This window comes from Prionailurus viverrinus, chromosome B1, assembly GCF_022837055.1.
Source record: "Prionailurus viverrinus isolate Anna chromosome B1, UM_Priviv_1.0, whole genome shotgun sequence".
Lineage (NCBI taxonomy): Eukaryota > Metazoa > Chordata > Mammalia > Carnivora > Felidae > Prionailurus > Prionailurus viverrinus.
In genome coordinates, this window is record NC_062564.1 from 167402937 (window position 1) to 167423112 (window position 20176).

General features: G+C 36.1%; 1 protein-coding gene across 1 annotated transcript in view; it reads left to right on the plus strand.

Annotated features, from left to right (window-relative positions):
* GABRA2 (gamma-aminobutyric acid type A receptor subunit alpha2) overlaps positions 1-20176 on the plus strand; it is a 121945-nt gene that overhangs the window by 71759 nt on the left and 30010 nt on the right. The window contains exons 6-8 of the mRNA XM_047856131.1: positions 1779-1861; positions 6321-6464; positions 7990-8142. Coding sequence (XP_047712087.1) covers positions 1779-1861; positions 6321-6464; positions 7990-8142 — 380 coding nt within the window. The remainder of the gene's footprint in view (positions 1-1778; positions 1862-6320; positions 6465-7989; positions 8143-20176) is intronic.

A 20176-nucleotide genomic window follows, 5' to 3' on the forward strand; every position in this document is an offset into this window, starting at 1 on the left:
GTGATTTTTTTAAGCTAACTTTTACTTAATATTTTGGTCCTCCTTATAGAAGTTACTCTAAAGAAAAAAATATTTTTTAAAGAGGTAGTTTTTATTCAATAAGCCTTACAGGTACCATAATCACATACATTAAGTAATCTGAATTGCCATTTTGTAAATCAAATAATATCATGTAGTGTCAATTTTATGTGATTCAACCTTTCAAAAATCATATAAAGAAATATATAGCTGTTGACTTTAGCAAGTATTCCATTAAACTCTTCTCATGAATTAATCTTTTAAAATAAGTTACTTATATAACAAAACAATCACAAATCTAATTAAGTGGTGTATAATCTAAAATGTAAATGTTTAATAAAGGCTTTGAAGCATTGGTAACTATCAGCATTAAATACAGATTAGTCATGGGTGCCTGGATGGCTCAGTCGGTCAAGCATCTGACTCTTGATTTTGGCTCAGGTCACGATCTCATAATTCGTGAGTTCGAGCCCTGTGTCAGGCTCTGTGTTGACCGTGCAGAGCCTGCTTAGGATTCTGTCTTTCTCCCTCTCTCTTTGCCCCTCCCCAACTTGCACTCTTTCTCAAAATAAATAAACTTAACTAAGTAAATATAGATTAATCATATATTTGAGACAATTGATGTAATATTATTTCATATGAAATGTTAAGTGGTGGATTTCAGTTGTGTAAATTATTTAAGAAGGGGCAATCATAGAGTCCTCATCTTTAAAGAAGAAACTCTTAAGGACTCACTAAATGACCATTGCCTAACACAGAGATGCTAGCTATTCTCTGCCTCTCTCTCTGAATCCTGCAATACAGATGCATTACCCCTGTTGAACGTATACTTTGATCATTCCTGTGGATTAATCCAATGACTGGAAATTTTGGCTTTAAACAAATGATTGGCAGAGAACACACAGTTTTGGAAAATATTGCATGGAGTTCTACTTAAATACTCTCTTAGAAGTATATAAGCTATAATTAAATTGTTGGCCACATTTTTTTATTGTGATGAGAAGTTCAATTTAATACCTTTTCTATACACTTTACCTATGTGAGACATGGAATAATTGATAGTTTTCTTTATAGCAAGTTTGCTGTGATTACTCTTTAATGTGATCATGTAGATGCAGAAAAAAATATTTGTTTAACAATATGTGTCCATAATTTAGCAAATAGTCTAATTTCAACAAGATATTTCTAGGAGGCACAGTCATATATGTACCTCTTTCTACTTCTACATTTAAATTCATGTACCTAAATGTAGTATGTGATACTCATTTTACGTATTTTTGAAGGGAGCTCCTGTGAGCCGATACTGAATTCTTGTATCAGTTTTGCTCTGTGGTTGCTGAGGAGCTGATGGGTGAAAGTCATGTTCTTTTTATAATACAGATTCTTTTCTTTTTTTTCTCTAGGATTTCAAATGTTAATAGTGAATATTATTGTGCAAATAGCCCTTCAAATATATATATATATATATATATATATATATATATATATATATATATAACTTCTTAACAAATCACAGAGTACAAATTGGTTAAGAATATTTGTAAATAAATATTGTTATTTGAGCTCAGATTTTGTATATGCTAATGTCTTCTGAAGGATCACCTAAAAGTGAAAGAACAAAAACATTTCAATGTGAATTAACCTCATACAGTGCTCTAATGAAGATCCCACCTCATCACTGATGCTGTTCCCAACAGTAGGGAGTGATTTGTCGTCACGTGCCAATTTACTTAAACAAAGAGTGAAATTTTCACTTTTAGGCTTACAGTTCAAGCTGAATGTCCAATGCACTTGGAGGATTTTCCTATGGATGCTCATTCGTGTCCTCTGAAATTTGGCAGCTGTAAGTATGGGGATGGAGGTACATATTTTGGGTCTGTATAATCAAGGAGAGCTTGCTGCAATGCTCAACTATAGCGTTTTCTTCTAGTATTGTGAAATGCTTAATATTTACCCAAAAAGATATAGAAGTAAAAGACTTGCTGATTTCCCTCAAGGAACTAATTTGCTAGCCCTGTTGTACTCTCAAATATCATTATATTTTAATCATGGTGTTTAAATTATCCCTTGTTTTACTGCTGATAAAGAACATCATGTGTTTTTATACATGGGAAAAGGTAGTCTAGTAGCTCCTTGTCAAGGTCCAGACCATGTCATTTACCTTCTTTTCCAAGTTCCAGCACACTAAAAATGCAAAAATAATTTTTTTTTGATAACTAGGAATGAATTGTAAGGGTTAGATTCTGTTGTTTATTAAAGCAATAATCAGCGTGTTGCAAATGGCAGGCACAGAAGCTGGATCTGTGCAATTATCTTCCTACTTTTCAACTAAATGGAAGTGATTTTTTTTAATTTCCTAAAATAAATTTGAAGGGGATGATGCAGTTGGATTGCTGCATGCAGGCACCTTCTGTGTACATGAAATATTTCAGAAAAGGCTCTGTGTATTTGGCTATTCTCTGGGTCACTGAGGTTATATCTTGTATGTCAAGCAGAAGCATCCACTCTGCTGGAATAATTGAAAAGAGGGAAGGTCAAATCATCTCCCAAGGCCCACAAAGCATTTAGGGCAGGTTTGGGATAAATTCATGGAGAGGACTGTCACAGCTTCTCTCTTGTGTTAGCCTGTCCCATTACCTAAGCTTTTCAGAAACCTACCTTGCTCTTTCAGGTATCCCCATCTTTGTCCATTCAGGGCACCTTTTGATTTTTCATTCCCTTGAATAGAAATGAAGTGCTCTCACCTGGTTAAAAAGATGCATGATTGAATAAGTGCCTTTACCCTACAGACTGTATCAAGTGAAAGAAAAGGGAAGAAAGATAGCTAATATGAATGCAAACTCCTCTAATTATTTTGATGACCACAGTCTTGTGGACTGAGAAGTTCAATCTCGTTTGTTCTGTTCATTCTGACAAAAGGTGTCAGCTCCCAATTTTCTTTGAGACTCTCTTCTTTAAGTACAAAGCCTTCTGTTATTGTCATGGAAACCATCACTTCAATACTGGCATTTTTTCCAAAATTATTTAAGATAGTCAATCATGTTATACAACATAAACATGATGCTGAAAAAACTACAGCAGATGCAGCAGAGAAAACCTCATTTGCATTACATAAATGGCATTAAAGAGAAAATTGAAAAGGCTTGATACCAAGGAAAGGATTTATTCAAAATGCAGCAACGGCTCAAGAAGGGAAGGAATTTTTCACTGGGCAAGTCAGTACCATTAAGGCACCAAATATAAATGATTTGATGTCTCCATTTTGAATATGCAATAAATATGCTTAAAAATATGTTAAATGAAATTTAAAAATCCCCTGTAGTGTGTCCACAGAGTAGTGAAATATTGCATGCTTGAGAACATGGCTTTCTCCATCTCAAAGTGATACTGACAACACGCAAAGTTTATTGTTAGGCATTCTCTAAGTAATTGCTTTTGGATTTAATTTTCTTCATGTTTGTTTTCTGACACTTTGAATGAACAATTTGTATATTCTTTTACTGATCCTTGACGATAGTAGGTGCCTGATCCATAAGTGTTAAAAGTATGGACATTGAGCATGGTATAACAAACCAACCCAAACCTTAAAATGTTGGCACAACAGATTTTGGCAGAAACAGCCATTTGTTTGTTCCTCTCTTGCTTACAAGCCCCCTTGTCTCCCCTAAAGTGATAGAATTTATGGAAACTTATCATTGTCCTCAAATTAAAGAAGCATCTTTTGTATAAATGTACAATTTTGAATTCATTTTTGTTTTGCTTTATCTCTGTTGCCTTACCTCTTTATATATTTTCTTGCTATTTAAAAGTTCCTGAATGGGAGTCTGGATATATTCTGTCCATTTGTCCAAAGGAGATTGTAAATCATCTTCTGGGATAAAAGTTAATAATTAAAAATAATTTGGGTTTTTTTTCTGGTTATCAAATATTCAGAATCGAGTCAAGGTGCATTTGATGTTTAATGCAGATTAGGACTCAAAAATGGGCTAGTTACCAGAATTAAATGTAATTATTTAATGAAAATCCAATTTAGAGATAGAGTTTATAGTAAAATGTGTAAAACAAGCTATCTTTCTCTCCTTTTTTACACTTTACTGATAAACACTGCAATGGTCTCCTGGTTTACATGTGTGTTTGTGGGCCAAGAATGCCTTTCTGGTCTTTCGTAACTTTCTGCTTTGTCTTCTCTCACCAGTCTCTAAAAACCATATTCCTGTCTGACTAATGAAATGCTATCATTGCTTTTTCATGAAACACATGGGAAGTATCAGTCACTTTCTTTAACAGATTCTTGGGCTCCTATGCAGATTTCCATCTTCTGTAAAATTAAATAACATAAGAAAATATTGCGAGTTTATTGATCAATCTAGCAAGAATGAACCAAGAACTTTTTCTGGGTGACAGCCTCTGTGCCAGGTGCAAGCAGTGTAGACATGAGCAAGATAGAGTCCCTGCCCTTCAGGTTCTCACTAGTTCCTCAAAAGTGTCACTTCACTTGTAGGGTGTTATTTTCTCTTATTGATGTTTAAATGTTAAACATCACAATTCAAAAGTAGAATGATTACACGTAAGAAAACTTCATAATTTATTAATATTCACAACTATTGATGTATATTCATGGGGAAAACAAAACAAGCCACTTGATGATCTGCAAATGGATTGCTAGTTATCCACATTACCAATGTTACTTATTTAATCATAATAGCAGAATCATCAGCGATTAACTAATTGAAATTAATACAGACTTAGACTTTAGAGTAACTAGAATTCATATGCCAACTATAGGAATATAACTGCTATTAAATGTGTATACACACACACACATATATTTAGAATCCTATTTCAAATATTGGTTCACAGAATATAATATAATTATGGATATAGGTGAATATGGAAACAGTGAAAAGAGTATTTCACTGATACTAACATTTAGTAGTAACACTCAGAAACCAGGCAACATTGTAGTATGCTATTAAAGACCACACAGAAAATAAGATGCAAACTCATAAACATTCACTTTATTGTTACTGATGCTTAAGTGTGAATTTATTTGTGATCTCAGACCTTGGATCAACGTAGGTAGCAGGGTCATCCCAGAACAATGTTATCGAACTAGAAACCTTGTCGATGGCATGTAAATGAATTTTCCGGAATCCCAGAGAGCTAGGGGCAGGGATATTGCTGGAGACAGCTAATCCTTTCTCTCTTCTAATTGACAACGTAACTCTAATGCTGAGGTTTGCTCAAGAACCAGGAGTAACTAATGCTTCTAAAACATTCCCATGAGCAAAAGTACATAGAAGTTCTTCAACAGGTCAGTAGTATAACAAGAATTATCTGTTAATTCAACTGCCGGAGAGACTATCTTCATGGAGAGGTCATAACAGCTACACGGGAAATTCCGGGGCCAGAGAAAGGCTAAGACAAGATATGCTGCCTGCCCTCCAGCACTAGAATCATCTAACTTCTGCTAAGTTCTGTATCTTTGGCCAAATAAATCAGAAGGTTATACCGGGTCTGTATATGTTTTGTCTATTGCCAGTCCATAAATTAACTGGGATGCTATAAAAGTATAGTCCAGTGAGATCTATGTGCATTGATTTTAAAATGAACATCTTTTAAGGAGTACATATATCTTGATGAGATTATGGCATTCTGATTTATTTTACATGTTCTGCAATAACTAGTTCTCATTCTTCTAATGAAATACATTGAATCATGAGAGCCAAGTCATTTAGTTCTTAACCAGGGAAAGGTTTTGAAGAAAAACTTACAAAACTAACTACAAAAACAGTCCTTAAACTAAATACAATGCAATTCATCAGTATTCTCATATGGTAATAAGTTACCTTTATGTCCAGAGAGTGCTATCATTTTGAATTATAAACGTTATTTCGTAAGAGATTGCTATTGCTATTTAGAAGCGAGCCATTTAAATGGACTTTGGGTATTTAAAAGCTATTTATTACAATGTCTTCATCTACTGCATTGGAATTATGGAAGATATTTTAACCATCTCAGGGCTCAGTGATTTTTGTAAGCTCTGAAGAGATATTTGCTGTTCACTTCTCAAAGTGATTGCAATGAAAATAGTCTGCGGTCATGATTTTCTCTCTTGATCTGCTTCAACATTCTTCATATTGAAAGTTGTAAATTTCAAAGACTTTTTTTTACTCTATAAAATATTATCTATAAATATCAAGTTTTATAATAAATAGTGTTTCTATGTAATATATAACTTGATGTTGCACTTTGTTGATGGTTCTTAACTAAAGTGCTTAATTTTTTTTTTTTTTCTACAGATGCATATACCACTTCAGAGGTCACTTATATTTGGACTTACAATGCATCTGATTCAGTGCAAGTTGCTCCTGATGGTTCCAGGTTAAATCAATATGATCTGCTGGGCCAATCAATTGGGAAGGAGACAATTAAATCCAGTACAGGTTAGTAAAATAAGCCTAAAAAAGAGCAACTTTTTTTTTTAATGTTTATTTATTTTTGAGACAGAGAGAGACAGAGCACGAGTGGGGGAGGGGCAGAGAGAAAGGGAGACACAGAATCCAAAGCAGGCTCCAGGCTCTGAGCTGTCAGCACAGAGCCCGTCACAGCGCTGGAACTCACAAATTGTGAGATCATGACCTGAGCCGAAGTTGGACGCTTAACCAACTGAGCCACCCAGGTGCCCCCTGCAAAAAAGCACGTTTATAATAAAATTGATGGGTTGAAGTCATTGGAAATACGTTAGTTTGCTTAACAACTTTTGCTCCTGGGCTCAAGAACTAGCAGCACAGATTGTAGGAGCTTGTTAGATATTTACAGTCTCAGACCTGACTTCCTACTAAGTCTGGATCTGCATTTTAACAAGATTCCAAGGAGATTCCAAGGAGGTGTGCATAAAGTTTAGAAACAGTGGTCTAAAATATACTGCCAATTCAAAGAGTGCATGTCTTTTCAGACAAGACAATTTTACCCTCAAACAGTGTTACAATTTCCCTAGTTTTCTAATTATTTTCCTCCTATTTTGGATAATTTATGACTATTCAACTCTTGATTTCTGGATAATTACTACTGGCCTGCATGGGAAAGCTGATGCCTTTTCTTTCTTAGAAAAAAAAAAATTTTTTTACTGTTTATTCAGTTTTGAGAGAGAGAGAGACAGAGCGTGAGCAGAGTAGGGCTAGAGAGAGAGGGAGACACAGAATCTGAAGCAGTCTCCAGGCTCTGAGCTGTCAGCACAGAGCCTGATGCAGGGCTTGAACTCACAAACCATGAGATCATGACTTGAGCCGAAGTCAGACATTTAACTGACTGAGCCACCCAGGTGCCCCAAGCTGATGCCTTTTCTAAGGGCCACACTCATCTAAGAAAAAGCAGTCACATTGAACTAATGATTGTATATCTGTCAGGTGTAACCTCAGAGACCAGAAAGGAAGATAGCTCTCAGGACTGGATAGAAATAATGGTAGTGGATTAGAGTACACATACAACATTGAGACAATCAGAAGACAGGGTCAAAGTGGAAAATTTGGGCCAGAAGACTGGGTCAGTTTTGGAGATGTGACCAGAGACTGGCACTTTAAAAAGCCGGAGAGTTAGAACAATCAGAGCAGAGACTGGAACTTGGTATCAGTGGGGATAAGAGACCTGAGCAAGTAAGATAATTCATGATCAGAGAGCATTTGTGCATCCTGTATCCCCTTGGTCAACAAGCATGACCTGGAGAGAAAGAGAAATGCCGTACCTCAGGCATGTAGTGCAAGTTTCTTGGTAATATTAAAATTCACTTTTAAAAATCCTTGCTATGCTAAAGAGGCATTTAAAGGTTTATACTTTTCATGGCGTATATGTGATAAATTCTTTTTTTTTTTTTTAAATCAGGGACTGTTCTTTCTCAAATCCGTTCCATTTCCAAAATGTTCAAACTATTGACTATTACAGTTCCTTAAGCTTCTTAAATTTTTCTTCTAGGTGAATATACCGTAATGACAGCTCATTTCCACTTGAAAAGAAAAATTGGGTATTTTGTGATTCAGACTTATCTGCCTTGCATCATGACTGTCATTCTCTCCCAAGTGTCATTCTGGCTTAACAGAGAATCTGTTCCTGCAAGAACTGTGTTCGGTGAGTGAATAACTACACACTTTCTTGTACAGCACATTATGTTTTGTAGCAAACTTTCAAAGGCATTATCTCTCTTGATACTCACACCAGTAATTTGTGGTGTGTGGGGCTGGGCATATTGGCTCCTTTTAGAGGTGAGGAAGCTGAGGCTCAGAGAGTTAAATACAGAGTCAGTGCCACCCTGTTAATAAGAGATGTAAACACTACTCAGATTTTCTGGAAGTATATTCAGTCTTCTTTCTGTTTTGCTCTTCTTTTATTGTCAAATTGGTTTCCATACAACACCCAGTGCTCATCCCAACAGGTGCCCTCCTCAATGCCCATCACCCACTTTCCCCTCTCCCCCACCCCCCATCAACCCTCAGTTTGTTCTCAGTATTTAAGAGTCTCTTATTGTTTGCTTCCTTCCCTCTCTGTTTGCTCTTCTTTTCATTTTGCTTTGCAGCATTTGTTTCCATGTTAGCATAAAGAGAATATTCTTAGAGGCTTTGACTTGGAGTATAATAGTACCATATTTCTGGGTTTTCTATGTTTATTTCTGCTTTGTTCTCTTTTTAGATGGACAAAGATGATTTTTGTATTTCAGGTTAGACAGAGAAAGGGAAGAAGAGAAAGAGAAAGAGACCCCTCATTCACTACGACTAGTGTGTTTAATAAAGTAATTTTCTTGATTTTAACGATGCAGGGGAATTACTGCTTTTTGGATGAATCGAAGTAGGCTGAACACATTTTGCGCAAAGTATATTACCTTTGTGTGTTTGTTCCCCTCGTTCATTTAACGTTTTATTGAGGATACACTCTGTTGGATATTGTACCAGGCCTTAGAGCTTAAATACATATAAAGTATAGTCCCTGCATTCAACTAGCTCAGTAATAGCGGAGGGCGACAGAATAAGCAGAAGAGATAATGGTGATACAAGATTAAGGCATTATAAAAGAGGTATATAAAAGTTTTTACAAGAAAGCAGCAAGGATCCTCTCTAAAAGAACTGGTTAAGTAGTTTAGTTAACACTTGAGCTAAGTCTTGAAGGATGATGGGAGTTTCCCAGACAGATGGAATTAGGCAGGAATCCTACCAGAAAGGTAGACTGTGCCATATCATCAAGGGATGGAAGCACATAGTGTGTTCAGTTGCCGTGAACTTCTTCAGTGTTAGTGTAGATACATACAGATAGAAGTATTGTTTGAGGCCTAGATGACAAAGGCCTTGTAACCCAGGCTAGCACAAGGCATCTCTATCTTAACAGGCTACAGCAACTCATTTTAGTATTTTGAAGGCATGTAAAATGTTTAGAACAATGACTGACATTTAATACGTGCTATATGATAGCACAAAAATTGGTTTGATTTTCAACACCAGCAAGTAATCATTCAAAAGGAAATTAAGACAATGATTCTATTTACAATGCATTGAAAAATAATAAAATACCTAGGGATAAATTTAACCAAGTAGGTGAAGGACTTGTCCACTGAAAAACTAAAAAAACTTTGCTGAGAGAAATTAAAGAATACCTAATTAAATGGAAAGACATGCCATGATCATGGATTAGAAGACAGTACTGTTAAAATGGGAATAATCCCCAAAGTGGTCTATAGATTCAATTCAATACCTGTCAAAAGTCCAATGGCCTTCTTTTACAGAAATGGCAAAAGGCAATCCTCAAATTCATAGGGAATTATAAGAGGCTCCAAATAATTAAAATAATATGGAAAAAGAAAAACAAAGTTGGCTACTACACATTTCCCAGTTTCAAAACAGTACAAAGAAAGCTACATTAATCAAAACAGTGTGGTAGTGGCATAAGGATAGACATATAGATCAATAGAATAAAATCAAGAGACAAACAAACATTCATGGTGAATTGAGTGTATTAACACCACTCTAGGGACTTTTGGCAAGGGTACCTACAGCTAAAATACCACCACATACAAAGAAATGAAGTTGGACTCCTACCTCACTCCAGATACAGCAGTGAACTCAAATGGATATAAAACTTTAATATAAAATCTAAAACCATAAAGCTATTGAAAGAAAGCATATGATACATCTTTACAACCTTAGGCCTAGCAATGGATTCTTAGATTTGACACCAAAGGCATGAGTGACAAAGAAAAAATAAATAAATTGGATTCGTGAAATTTGAAAATTTTTGTGCCTCAAGGAACATTATCAAGAATGTGAAAAGACAACTTACATGTGGGAGAAAATACTTTCAAATTGTATATCTGATAAGGATTTAATGTCCTGAATTAATAAAGAACTCTAAGACTCCAAAAAAAAAAAAAAAAACCCTAAGACCAGACTTAAAAAATGGACAAAGAACTTGAATAGACTTTTTTTCTAAAGAAAGTATACAAATGGCAAACAAGAACATGAAATGCTGTGAAACAACATTGGACATTAAAGAAATACAAATCAAAACCACAATAAAATACATTTCACACACATTGGGATGGTAATAATAATATCAAAACAAAACCACAAGAAATAAGTGTTGGTGATGTTGTGGAGAAATAGAAACCCTTATGTATTGCTGGTGGGAATGTAAAATGATGCAACCTCAGTGGGCAGTAGTTTGGCACTTCCTTAAAAAGTTCAATACAGAATTTTTTCCCATATGACCTATGGTTCCACCTTGAGGTATATACCTAAGATTAGCGAAAACATATGTTCCCATGGAAACTTGTATGCAAATGTTTATAGCAGCATCGTTTGTAATAATCAAAAGGTAGAAACAACACAGATTTCCTTCAGAAGGTGAATGGATAGCCAAAATGTGCTTTACACTTAACAATGGGACATTATTCACCGATAAAAGTGACTAAATACTAATAGCATGCTACCACATGGGTGAACTTGAAAAACGTGCTAAGTGAAAGAACGTGGCCACAAAACGTCTTTGTATGATTCCTTTCATAAGAATTATCCAAATAGGCAAATCCATAGAGATGGACGGCATTTAGTGGTTGCCAGTAAATGGAGGCAGGGAAAATGGGGGGTTGGTTGTTCCTTAATAGGAACAGGATGTTCCTCTAGGGTAATGAAAGGGTTTGAAACTAGAGAGAGGTGGTGGTTTGCAGAACACTGTGAATGCATAAATGCCGCTGAATTGTATACTTTAAAATGGTTAATTATATATATATATATATATGTGTGTATATATATATGTGTGTATATATATATACATATATATATATATGAATTTCACCTTAGTAAAATACTTTTTAAAAGTCACGGATTAAAAAAAAAAAAACAGCAAGGAATGATCACATCAAAGATTTCCCAGGATTTAGACTCAGAAGTATCTTCTCAGATACCTATTTCAAAAATTGCAAATTTTTGAGGCAAAAGCAGAAAAAAAAATGATGTGGCAAAAAATAAGAGAAAACTTCCATTCAGATAGTTTAAACAATAAAGGTGCATGATTTTCAGAGCATAAGTAATACAGAAAAAAATTTAGGATAAAATTACATAATTGTTACTGAATTAATATTCCAGAAGGATCTAAATTTATATGTAAATATGTGTCAGATAAAATAGAATGATGAAGTACTTGTTTAATAGAGGTTGTGAAGAAAATAAATTGAGGCAAATAAAGACAGATTTCATAGTATAAATGACATAGATGTATACATTAAAAGAGGCCAACAGGACTCTAATTAAATATACAGGAGAGATATATACATGAATAAATATTTAACTTTGAATCAATGGAATGTGTTAGAGTCAAGGCTGCTAGGTTGGAGTATAACAAATGTACCAAAGCTTTTAACGATTGGTTGTAAAAGTTAACATGTATAAAATTAAGAATCCAGGCTATATTTGAATGTGTACACTTTATGTGAATTATTTACACTGAAGATGTAGGGATCCATCCAAAAGTCAGATGTTCGTATCAATTAAAACCATTAGGTGGTAAGAACATTTTTAGTATTATCTCTACAAATTATTCTGTGTAAAGTTTTGTAATAAATGTAATCCTGTGTGAGTGTATGTGATATGTGCGTGTGCACAAGTAGAAGATAAACAAAAATCTGATGTCTTGCCTCAGTGGAACTTGAAAGCTGCGTAGCCAACCTATTCCACCTTCATTCCACCATTGCCTGTTTTCTGCCTCTATCTGTATCTGAACATCATCATCTGACTGATACAGAGCAGATACCTAAGCCAAACTCTAACCTCTTCAGATCTCTGTCTCTGAAATCATAGTCCGGTTTACAAGCTAGTGAGAGATCATTAAATCATCTGCCCTCCTCATGCTTGTAAGGCCTTCTGTGATGGATAACCCATTCAGGTTAAAAACTATCACAGTTGAGAAATTAATATGCCCTGAGAGACAGAAGTCAAATTTTTCAACCTTTGAGATCTGGCTTCATGCTATGAATAGAATAAGAACAGAGTCTGGAGCCTGATTCAGATCTGTGTCTCCCTCTGTGCCCCCCCCACCCCCCCCCCCCACCAAATAAATAAACATTAAAACAAAAAAGAAAAGAAAAAAAAATAGAGCAAACAAGATAGTAGGCATAGGAATAAAAATTACAATATGGGGGCGCCTAGGTGGCTCAGTCAGTAAAGCATCTTCTGACTTCTGCTCAGGTCATGATCTCACGGCGAGTTCGAGTCCCGCGTTGGGCTCTGTGCTGATGGCTCAGAGCCTGGAGCCCACTTCAGATTCTGTGTCTCCCCCTCTCTCTGCGCCGCCCCCCCCCCATGCTCATGCTCTGTCTGTCTCTGTCTTTCAATAATAAATAAATGTTAAAAAAAAAGAAAGTATAATATGTATCCCTTGGTATTAGAGACTTTGTTCCATTATATTGGGCTTTATCTGTTCAGGTTTTTGTCTATTGCATTCATTTTGTGACTGTAGAGCCAGCTTGATATTTTTCAAAGATCTTTTTTCAAAGGAACTGCCCGTGTATCTTGCGATGACAAAAGCCTTCTTTGATATTTCTCTGAGTGTTCATGCCCAATTCATTCAACACCAGCAAAATACTTACTGAGCATCTATTTATCAGCACTGTTCTAGATCTTTGGGGGATGTACCTTAATAAAAATCAAACACAGCTCCCTTCCTGATGAGGTAACTGCCCCCTGTTGCCAATAGAATAAGAAAGCACTTGGGTGATTTTAACCCTATATCTCAGGCTTTGTGCTTTCAAAGCTCCTGTGAGTAGACAGTACATTTGCAACATACCAACCTCGTTTTGTGTTTGTATAAACATATCTATACATTTCTTTATTTTGTGAAATTGTGGCCCTGGTCCTTTCAGTTGCTTAACATCCTTCAGAACTTTATATAAATGAAAAATAATCATAACAGATTGGTCAATTATTACCTTTATATTTGAATTCAAATCACTTTTCAGATTTATTGATAAGTTTATGCCTATATGACTAAGTTTATATAAAAGTTTATATATGAACATATGAATATATGAATAAGATTATATATAAGAAATATATATTGGTATTTTTGTCTTAATATTATATTCAGCATGGAAAAGAGGGCTTTCTCTATTAAAAACTAAAATCCAATAACAAACATCTGTTAGGGTGTAAGTTTGTCGGGTAAAAAAGTACAGGGAGGTCAAATGCTTTATATTTCATGCTTCATTCATGGTATATACAAGGGCCTTAGCTGCTTGTCTTATATGATGAATTAGGAAATAATTAAAATTCCAAACAAGATATATTTGGATTGCTCATTTTTCTTCTTAGTTCTACAGATTTCTATGATTCAGTTTGACTGTATATACCAGGGAATCCAAAATATAGTGACTGAATATATGAGGGTCTTTTTTTTTCCCATATAAAAGTCTACAAGTAGATGGTCCAAGGCAAGTATGGCCATACTATGGGCATCAGGGACTCAGTTTCTTTCTGTCTTTCTTCTTTGATATCCTTAGCATGGAGTTTTGCTTCATGGGCCAAAAAGGCTGTTGGTGCTACAGCCATCACATTCATATCCAGGAAACAGGAAGAAATAACCAAAAAGGGCAAAAGACCTCTTCATAAGGTTTCCCAGTAGTCCCACCCAATAATCTCTATTTATATATCATTAGCCCAACTAGGTCTCATAACTGAGAATCTGAGAAATTGCCATGTGGAATAAATTCAGTGTTCAAATATTATACTCTGGCTAAATATTGGATTGGTAGCTAGCAGTTTCTGCTACCATAAGAAAAATATAGTAGTTTGCTATAAAGGCCGTAAAATTATTAAGAGCACATATTCTGGAACCATGGTTTCTTGGTTCAAAATCTGGTTCTGTTACTATCAATTTAGGTCACTTCTGGCCAGTTTATTTTTTTTCAATTTCTTTGCACCTTAGTTTCACCCCTCTGTAAAATTAGGATTATGAAAACTCCATCATGACATAGTTAAAGAATAAACACACATACACATATTTGTGCACACATGGAACACTTAGAACAATTCTGGCACATAATAAGTGCTATGCAATTATTTGCATTATTGTTACTATTTATTATCTATGACTTAATTCTCTCCTTCTTGTCAGGATATACATAAAGGATGGTCAGATCTTGCTTTAGTTTTAGTAGCAGTAATCACTTCCCAAGTGGCATATTTCGAGAGTTACGAACTCCGTAAACCTCTGGGGAAGACAGATCTGGGCAGGAATCCAGCTTCTTTGACATCATATCATCAGTGTTTTGTTTGTCTGAAGGGAATTTCAGAATCTTTCATATATGCTAGTGTGTATTCAATTTTAGTCAAGGCTCTTTTAATTACAGTGACGTGAAACACAAGTCAAGCTGGCTTATACCCCTTAGTTAACTTCGTTTGTAATTAACCATGAGCTTGTGTAAGTGTAGACAAAAAACACATCTTAGATGTGCATTCCATCTCAAAATTCCATAACTGAGTCTCATTGGTTTAACACAGTTCACATTCTTGTCCTAATGCATAATCGCGGGCAGGTACACAATTATTAGCGGGACTTGGGTTACAAGCCACCCTTTGAACCAGTGGGTATTGTCAGATCCACTGTGCAAATGGAGAAGGACTAGTTCCTACAGGAAAGAAGAATTGTGGGTTCCTATTAGAAAAAGTAATTCCTCACACATCCTCACACTGCTGTTTGTATCACATTTATATCTCACTTAGCTCTGTGATGATGACCTTGATTTCTACTTCACTGAGAAAACTGAAGCAATTGGAAAGAACCTCCCTAGAATCCCAAAGCCTCATCTATTCAAGCGCCTACACTCACAAACTCTGCTTGACTATGTTTCTATACAATGCTGACCCTTTCACCCGTGCACTATAACTCATCCCTTCTCAGCTGCTTCAAGGACATTATTCCAACAATACCTGCCCATTCTCTCTAACATCAGCAGTGTCTGTGATCCTTTATAATCTCAACAGAAATACAAATAACATGTTATTTACCTCATCCTCAAACCAAATTCCCATGACTCTACTAACCCTCTCTCTGCCACCTCATTTCATTTCTCTTCTTTTCAGTAGTTTTACTTGGAAGTTTATTTAATTAAATATTAAATGTTTATTTTAAACATTTAATTAAATATTAAATGTTTATTTTCAACATGTTAATTAAATATTAAATGTTTATTTAATATCTTCCATTTTTCTTCTCCCATGATCTCTCATACCCACTCAACTCAAGCTTGTCTTTACTGTTTCACCAAAACTATTCCTGTCGAAATCCTCATCATTGCTAAATCCAGTGGCCAATTCTCAGATCAATTTACTTGATCTAATAGCAGCCTTGAAAGGGTACTTTCTTCCCACTAAATGAGAAGACATTTGTTGGAAAGAATTTCTTCATTTGGTTTCCAAGATAGGCATATGGTCTTGAGCTGTCCCTTACTTTTCATGCTTTCTGAGTCTACTTTGCTCCATACTCTTTTCCAGACCACTTAGATATCAGAGGGCTCGAGGGATCAATATTTAGCCATTCTCTTCTCTATATTTTCTACTTTGGGTAACTTCATCCTTTATCATGGTATGCTACAATTTTGATGGGATAATTACCAAATTTATATCTCTGTCCAGACCTCCTCCCTCCAACTGTCTTCCTTACATCTCCCCTTGGATTTTCAGTATACATCTCAAACTCACTATGCACAAAATTGAACTTTCATTCCTCCTCTCCTTAAAACCTATAACCTTGCTTATACCCTAGACTGAACCACCATCATATCTCTCCTTGGTCACTGAATGTCTTAGTCTGCTTGGGATGCCACAACATAATGCCACAGACTGGGAGGCTTGAACAACAGAAATTTATTTTGTCACAATCCTGGAGGCTAAATATCCATCATCAAGGCCCAGCAGGGTTGGCTTCTGGTGAGAGTTTTCTTTCTGGCTTACAGATGGCTACCTTTTCATATGTCCTCACCTGGCCTTCACATGGGGTTGAGGGGGGACAAGGGAAAGACAGGGAGGACATTAATCCTATTGAGTCCTATTGAATCAGAACCCCATCCTTATGACCTCAATTAATATCAGTTACTTCCTTAGAGACTCCATCCCTAAATACAGCCACACTAAGCATTGAGGCTTCAACATATGAATTTTGGAAGAATGTAAACATTCAACCCATAACACTGCACTAGACTTTTTGCTGTTTCTTGTTTCCACTGTTGTGGGACTTTGTTCCCAACATGGTAGCCAGAGGGATACTTTCAAAACGTAAGTCAGATCATGTCACGCCTGTTCTCTAAACCCACTGGCTCACCAATATAGTCAGAGTAAAAATGAAAGGCCCTTCAGAAGTCAGTAAGTCTTTATTCAGTATGAGCTCGCCCCACTTCCAAGCTCTACTTCTGCTACCCTTCCTATCTCCTACGCTTAGCCTAACATCCAGACTGGCCTCCTCCTTATTACATGAACATGCCACTCATTCACTTATGAGCTTTGTCTCTTCTTACTGCCCAGACCTCTCTTACCGCAGATACCTGTGTGGCTCATTCCTTCCATTTCCTTAGGGCTTTTCTAAACTGTCTTTTTCTCAAAGAGAAACACCTAACAGTCTACCTGAACTTTGTAAACAACTTCCCAATCCTATTTCTGTTCCTCCAGCCTACTCTACTTTTTTTCTCCATTGCATATATCATCTTTTGGTATGTTACAGAAAAATATTTTTTATGTAATTTGTCTCCCCCTCTGGAATTTAAATTTAAGGAGTGCAGTTATTTTTGTTTCTTTCTAAATGGATAGGAAATAAGTTGAATTAAGACAATAAGTAAATGAAAACTGATTTTAAATAGGTAGATGGTAGATATAGGTAGACAGACAAGCATATACATTTGTGAGTTCAAAAAGAGGTAGACTGGCAAAACTAAAATCATATAAACTACAAGGTAGTTTCTTAATTCTTTAAATTTTGAAGTCAGAGGGCTACTTCCAAAAGAAGATTGAATGGCTATTGGGAAAGCAATTAATAAAAATTATCCATTGCAATTGATCAGCTAATTATGTTTAGAAGGAACACAGTGCAGAGGGCTACAATCACTCTGACACTAACTGTAAGGTCAAGGGGTTCCCAAGACTAGCCTCAAGTTTGATAACCCGCTAGAACTTATAAAATACACTGAACGCTGTTATACTCACGGTTATGGCTTATTACAGGGAAAAGGTACAGACTAAAATCAGCCAGGGGAAGAAACGCATAGAGTCTGGGCAAAGTTCAGATGCAGAGCTTTGTCCTTTCCACATGGAACATGGGCAGCATTGCTTTCCTGGCATTGATATGTGACTATACATACAGAACGTTGCCCACCAGGAAGGCTCACCTACACTTGAATGTCCAGAGTCTTTGTTGGGGCTCTGTCACATGGGTGTGGTTGACTGGTCTTGTGGCTGATCTCAGTTTCCATTGCCTAGAAGGACAAGCTAATGTGGCATAGTAAAAACAAACAAACAAACAAACAACAAGAACAAAATGCCACCCTGGGGCGCCTGAGTGGCTCATTTGTTTAAACATCTGACTCTTGATTTTGGCTCAGATCATGATCTCATGGTTCGTGAGTTCAAGCCCCATGTCAGGCTCTGTGCTGGCAGCATGGAGCCTGCTTTGGATTCTCTCTCTCTCTCTCTCTCTCTCTCTCTCTCTCTCTCTCTCTCCCTCTCTCTCCCAAGTAAATAAGTGAACATTAAAAAAACATAAAAAACAAAATGTTAAATATCTAATTATTAGATTTTCATTTTGAGTTATCAATATACCTGCTTTCTGCATACTTTTATCAATGTTGTCTCTAGTCTTCTTCCTCCCTTCCCCATTCTTACCTTCCCTTTATCCTGTTTCCCTCATCATTGTCTGATTCTCTCAACATTTAGTCCTACTCTGGGGCATTCCTTTCCCCTCAGCAGCATGTCCAGCAAGTTATTTAATATTAGAAACATCTTGTTTACAGTGGAATTGGTTAGTGAAAAACCTGTTCCTTCCTTTAGTTCTAAAAAGCTATACACAAAATGGGCTCTGTGCACCTGGTATGTGAACATATGAGCTACATACTGTAGGTGGTCATAAAATTGGTACATAAGAAGAACATTCCACTAAAACTTTGGGGAGACCAGTCATCTATCTGGCAGAAAGTTCCTTAATTATGAGGTGTCTGGTGTTCAGTGAATAGAGAATTGTGATCTGAAATAAGGAATATAAATCTTTTTCTTTAATTATAAAGCAGCTAATACTCTTGAGTGCTTACTACATGTTCGAAAAAATACTACACCAGGAGCAAAGAGAGCTTAGCTTCTGTCTCCTGTCAGGTCCTGTCTCCACTTCTAGATTAAACAAGTGTGTAACCTCTCTAAACACGATTTTCTCCACTGTAAATGGATGTAAAATGTGTGTCATCTACCTCATAGAGGTGCTGAGAGGATCCATGAAACAGTATGTGCACAGGGTTTCTTAAGTCTTAAAGTAAACGGATACTTTTATTGCTTTATATATTTAACAAAGAGCAACTTTGATTATTTCCTGAGAACCAAGGATACTGTAGAATGTTCTGTGAATCCAAGTGGGGTGTGTGTGTGTGTGTGTGTGTGTGTGTGTGTGTGTGTTTCTTTCTTGAATTCAAGTTCTTTTAGCTAGAGTTTATAATCTCCGGTTCTGCAGTTTCAACTACTTCCCATATTCATATACAAGACCATTTCTTTCACTTTATCTGAACCGGCTGCTGAATACCGTAGAGTTACATAGGATAAAAAAGATAGTAGATAGATGGCAAATAGATAGACAGATTTTACATATAATATATCTTTTATTATCTTAATGTATGCATATATAATTATGGGAACATATGTATATGTGTAGATGCTAGTCGTTTCCATTGTTTAAAAAAGGGTGATTGTAAAAAATCTGAAAATTTGGTAAAACAGGGACTCGTATTCTTGCATGGCACACTGAACGGGAACTGAGTAGCAACAACCCCTTTGGACATGCAGTCTCTGGTCTGCCACAGCCCCTACTACTCCTCACTGTTGCCCACCTTCCCTATGTATTTTCCCTGTCTAGTTCCTATGGACATAGGAATTTGCAGCCTATGATTAAGCCACAAAGAGATAGGAAAAAGCATTCCGTAAGAACTGGACAAAAAATCAAAAGCAAAGAGAGAGACAGTTGAACTCACAGAAACAGTGGAATGGTGCCTGGCAAGGGCTGGAGGGTGAGGAAAATAGGAAAAGGCTGGTAAAAGGGCACAAACTTTCAGTTATAAGAAGAATGAGGTTTGAAGATCTAATGTATAGCATGGTAACTGTGGTTGATAATACTGTATTGTATTGAAACTTTCTAAGGGACTAGAACTCAAATGTTTTTGCCAAAAGAAGGGGGGGAAAGGTAAATATGTGAGGTGATGGGTCTATTAATTAACTATGGTGGGGATTTGACAATGTATAGCAATTCATCACATGGTACACTTTAAATATGTTACGATTTTATCTGTCAATTTATACCTCAATAAAGGTGAAAAAAAATTTAATTAAAAGCAAAAAAGAGAAACTCAGAAAGTCACTTGGAGCAGCCTTAGAAGGAGACGTAC